We start from the raw sequence: 5,581 nt of genomic DNA, 5'->3' as shown, positions 1-5,581 counted from the left end.
GGAATCACAATTCACCACCTTCTACTTATTTACATAGCTGCAAGATGAAAAAACTTTATAAATTACAGAATCTTATCTTCGAAAAGAGGAGAATTAAAGATCTGTATAGTCTTGCATCATCGATTGCTAGCAATACTAGGCGTCCAGCTCAAAAGCAACTCTAACTACTCTTCCAAAGCAGTAAAATGTTCAAAATTTATAGCCATTAATCCATTAATTTCCATTGTATACGGTGTACCTAGCCAAAATATATATAGTAACTTGTAGGACTAAAAATGTATGTTGCATTTCCATAGTTTCACCCAGTAGTGCACATTTCAGTCGTCAACCATCACCATCCCTCCATGACTGAGGACCCTTGAAAGTGTTGATCGATGAACATCCTATGGGAGATCTCCAAACATTCTATTTCCTATCCTGCCAAATCATGGAGCAATTGTGCCCCCATCAAGTTCCTATACGGCAAATTCTGGCCTTCACTATCCAAGAGTGAGTACTGAACTGGTGGGCAATCTTCCATGTGCTCTCTAGAGTAAAAGAGAGAATTTTGTGAAGCTGGAGAGAATGCCAAACTCACCCCACCTCCACTGTGCTGCTGTAAACCCAACGTTAAGGACACCCCACCACCAGTACCACTGCCCCCGCTGCCGCTGCCGCTGCCGCTGCCACCAGCGGCATAGGTCTGATGTGCATTTTCATAAGAGAGAGCACCAGCTGAGTGATGATTGTATGATGAGAAGTCCAACTCCACGGCGCCAAATGAATCCGAGGCTCTACTGAAACTATGGTGTTGGATGTGCTGCAAGTTGTGATCTTCCTGATGAAGGCTTTTGCTACTTTTGCTGTCATTCTTTTCAGGGTTGTTGATAATTGAAGAGAGGCACTCAGAATCAATTCTAACAAGTTGGTCCGGTGTTGGCTTCTGATCTTGATCAGCTCTAGACTGATGATGAGGGTTTTGATGATCATCAAGGCCTCCTTTAGCTGGTCCTCCATCCAAGGACTCCCCCGAGTTTTCTCCCTCCTTGGTTTCTTCAGTGTACATTTCTTCCACCATGGGCTTCCATAGCCTTACTCTGGCATTAATGAACCAATTGGACACCTGAACAAATACCAATATAAAACAAAGCATTAGTCATGCAAGATACGCTGAAAACAACAGGGATAAACTTTTCAACTTGAGCAAAAGAAATATTTTATTCACTAATAAATAGATTCTAAGAAGATATACTCCATCGGTAATATAATATACACGATGGTGGATTTAAATAATTGTTCTTAGAAAAGGACTTGCCTGACTTCTTGAGAGACCTGTTTGGCGAGCTAAAATGTGTTTATCTACATCAGTCGGGTACCTGCAACAAAATGTGAACATTAACACTTCCAGTCTTGAAAGTTATGGTTCATCCGGCTCGTTTGTGCTCTTTTTGCTAGGTGCGATCAAAATGATACTCTCGAATGCATTTATAAGGGAGAGAGAATGTGTGTGTGTGTGTGTGTGTGTGAGAGAGAGAGAGAGATGGGGCCAAGTTTTGCTGTAACAAACAAATTTCACGCAATTATAACAAAAAGGTCTATAAAATCGCTCGCATAAAAAAAAAGGCATTTAGGAAGCAAAATGCGACAATGGACACAGGGAATCTTGATAATGGCGGAGAGAAACTAACAAATTTTGGGTTTGTTTTTTTAAACAATTGACTGAGACTTCAAGTAAGAAATATATTCAAATACTGTTGATTGTTGAACCTTTAGTCTATCTTGTACTACTTGATAAGTGCAAACAGCAAGAAATTAAAAGAAGGGATAGAAGGAGGAAGAATTTACGGATGAAGGAAGTGCTCAAAGAGCCAAGCGCGAAGAACAGATACGGCTCTCTCAGGAAGGCCGCGTTGAGGTCTCCATGGATGACTTTCCATCATGCTCATCTGCTGAAAAGCCCTCTGTTGCCTTAATGCTTGATCAAGAAGTCTAAGCCTCGGTGTCTCGCCTCGCGTTGTACCAGGAGCAGCCGTGTCTTTCTCCCCTAAAGCCTTCTTGGTGGCCTTAATCTGACCAACAATACCATCCCGTAAACATCTAAAATGTCTTGACATAGCCTTAGATGCCAAGGCTGAATAAACTGCTGCTGCTCCATTTCCAGCCACCGCTTCAAATGATGCTACCACAGCCTTCATTTGATTACAGTAGTGCTTGTATCTTCTATCCACCTGCAGATTGGAAAAGATTTTAGTCTTTTTTTGTTCCTGAAGTTTTGAGAATTATTAGAGTTTCCAATACAAACAAGTTTTGAGTACTAGCAGTAAAATGTAAATATTACAGACAAATGAACTGAATAGAGGGTTCTGAATGGAATTTCCAAATTGTCACCATGTGAGCATTAATGGAAAAGTGTCCTCAGCTGCGGAGTTAGTTCAACTCTTCATGAGTTTCATTCCAGGAGATCCGAATAGTCCAGTAAATATACTATTCCTTGATAGTTAGTAAACTACCGTCATCTTATGTGGATGGTGGAGATTTCATCATGAAGAAACACGATAAACAACAATAGAAAAAAGTTTTGATCTTAAAAGAAGAAGGGATGTTTTGCAGACGCAGATATATACCTCTTCTAGCATTTGAAGCAGCTTAGCTTTTCTCTTCTGCAGTTCCATTAGGTCAAGGGAATATAAAGATTGCATTTTTGAGGGATTGCTTGCATTTTCTTGGTCCTGCCATTGACTGGTTTTGTGAAGCTTTAACTTTGACGTACGGTCAGTTTGCTTTGTTTCGAGATTACAAAACTCATTCAGTAGCTCCTGAGCAGGAGCCAAGTACTTTGAGCTTCTTATCTGAAACAGGCCTTGATGATGAAGGTTTGCAGCTTTTCCCAAAAACCCATCTTCCATCATTTGTTGCTGCTGTTGAATATTCAAAGACTTGCCAATAAACTGCCCATCTCTTGAGGTGGAGGGAGCAAATCTCATATCATCTTGATGTTTGAGTTCAAAAGATTGTAATCCAATAGTTGAAGGATTGTTAGATGAACCGAGTGACAGTGAAAGTCCTTGACTAGGCCTTTCGTTTCCTTCACAAGGAAACACCACTCTCAAAGAAGGATCGCCGAGAAGCACTGATCTGTTGACATGCCAAGCTGCTGAAGACTGATTATGATGATCTTGCGTAACCATCAGACTCTCCTGACTTGCTGTATCAGAAATCCCAGTTGAAAAATCAGGCTTACCAGTTGCACTGAAATCTTGCTGATAAAATTGATCACTAGCCGATGATGGCTCATTGATGGTCTTTGAAGACGATGCGCCACCAGCCTGATAATGGTGGTGGTGGTTTCCAGAAGGCTTACCAAAGAACTCTTTCCACATAACTGAATTGTTATCATGACTAGTCGGTTGTAGATTCTTGGATGGAAACCCTATCATCTCCATGCCAGTAGTCAAGTTATAGATCTCTGGATTGGACTCAAAGCTTTGCAACTGGGTGACTATATGAGTCTGGATACTGGGATTAACGTTTGAAGGATCTGAGAAACAATAGCCAGTTGTTGTAACCATAGCCCTCGTTTTCTCCTCACCACCTGGAATAGGCATAGATCTTATCCGGTTTTCTTTCAGCTGGCTCTAAATTTTCATCAATTAGTCACGCGTACCCAAGAAACTAACACATCCCATGGAAAAAAAAAACGAGTGGCAAAAGAAGTCAAAAAGGGAGGAAAATGAAGCAAAGATTAATCAAACCAAAAGATTTCCTCAGTCTAAGGCTTCAAGTTACAGACTTTTTTGCAAGAAAATTAGAAAAGGTTGGATTTTTATACGTTAGACTACTGGTGGATCTCAGACTTGTGCTGTTAATAAGCCAAGCAAGAAGTGCAGTGGCATGAAGCTGACCTAGGCAGGAAGAAACAGAAATTCTTCAGAAATAGAAGATCAGATAGGGGGAAATTTGATGACTGATGATGACTTCCAAGCCATGTTCATCATTTGATATGCCCCCCTTCTGCTTCTTCTTCTGATCTTTCTTTATTTCTCTCTCTCTCTCTCTCTCTCTCTCAGGCCAGCAGAGTGGGTCAATGCAATATATGATAGTATTAGTATGTGATAGATATGAAGTACGTACAAACTAGTAGTAGTAGAATTCCAAGAAATCCAAAATCGCCCCTTCAATTATTTCCATATCCTGCCGATTAAAATACATGGTAAACAGTATTTTTATTTTTATTTTTATTTTTTGGAGAACAGCTGAAGTTTTGAAAATTTAATTTAATAATGAAAATTGAATACTTCTTTCAATTGGACAATCAGACACAGGGACCATGTTTCTATAAATTAAAGACTCTCAAAAAATAATACCCCATGCACAAACAGGACCATGGTGTGTTTGGGCAGATGGACTAGAGAGAAGAAAATCATCGTCCTCTCGGCCTTGGTACAATACAACATGCTAAAAAGCCGCCACTTGATGTCTTTGTTCTTGCTTGTGGTGCTATCTTAGCAGTAGCAATTAGTACTACTGCGATATTACCAACCCCCACCCCACCAAAAAAAAAAAAAAGGTAGAAAAGCTGAAATAAAGAAAAGAGTATCAACGGAGACAAATGAAACCCTGCTGCTACATGTACTACGGGTACAGATCTTGGAAGGGTACGAATCCCTAAAACTGAAGCTAAGCTAGAGTTGTGTGCAGGCTTTTTCAGATGGGTTTTTACTCTGTTTTGAGTTGTGGGGCTAATAATCTGATCAGAAAAATCAATAATGTCACTATGAGAGAAAGAGGAGTGGTGGGGTGGTAACTGAGAAGGATGGAGAGAGAGAGAGAGGGGGGCAGAAATGGGGGAATTAGATACCAATGGTTGTGTTGTGCAAAATGTTCCCTAAATTAGCGTCTGTGGAGGTCCTGAGATGAGGTGGTCCAAGGTTTCCAACTAATTCTAATTAAAACCACCCCTATTAAAAGCCTTCCCACCAATCTCCTCCTTTGCTCCTCAAAATATGGGACCAGCATCTTCTTCTCCCAAGTCCTATCTTTCTTTCTTTCCCAATATTTTCCTCCTACCTTCCCCCCTCCCCTACACCCCACCCCTTCCCACCCCCGCAATACCAAAAAAAAAAAAATAACCATCATATATGCCAAATTCAATCCTGAACCTCCTTCCCACCATCAACTAGTTGGATTTTCTTTCTGTTATTATTCTTATGACTTGCAACAAAATGAACCCAACTCGAATTTGTACAAGCTCGTTTACATTAATTATTTTTGTAAATCTAATTAAATAGTAGTAGTAGTAGTAGTAGTATATAAGATTATGAAGTTTTGTTTGGCTAAAAGCCAAAATGTATGATATGAGACTCTTTCAGTACCTGAACCACCACATTCTGAGGTGGGTGCTACCACGCGCAAGGCACGTGCATAGACCTATAAATACCATCCAATTCTTAATTTTTTGTCTGTTAAAGGCAGGTGGTCCTATAGGCCAAGCTTTCTCCGTCGCTTACCAATTCCTCTCTCTCTCTCTCTCCCCTGTATACGGTGTATAGATATGGTACCACTAGTACAATAACCTACAAGCTAAGCAAGCATGTTTGATAGT

General features: G+C 40.3%; 1 protein-coding gene across 1 annotated transcript; it reads right to left on the bottom strand.

The window, feature by feature from the left end:
- LOC113779727 (homeobox protein BEL1 homolog) lies at positions 1–4,032 on the bottom strand. Its single transcript, XM_027325426.1, has 4 exons — positions 2,604–4,032; positions 1,825–2,207; positions 1,295–1,355; positions 1–1,102 (listed from the first exon to the last, which is right to left on the bottom strand). The coding sequence occupies exons 1-4, from the start codon at positions 3,582–3,584 to the stop codon at positions 413–415; spliced, it is 2,115 nt and encodes a 704-aa protein (XP_027181227.1). The 5' UTR covers positions 3,585–4,032; the 3' UTR covers positions 1–412.
- Positions 4,033–5,581: the final 1,549 nt, after the last annotated feature.

This window comes from Coffea eugenioides, chromosome 8, assembly GCF_003713205.1.
Source record: "Coffea eugenioides isolate CCC68of chromosome 8, Ceug_1.0, whole genome shotgun sequence".
NCBI lineage: Eukaryota > Viridiplantae > Streptophyta > Magnoliopsida > Gentianales > Rubiaceae > Coffea > Coffea eugenioides.
Note: the sequence above shows the minus strand (reverse complement) of the source record. Positions and strands in the feature narration are given on the sequence as shown.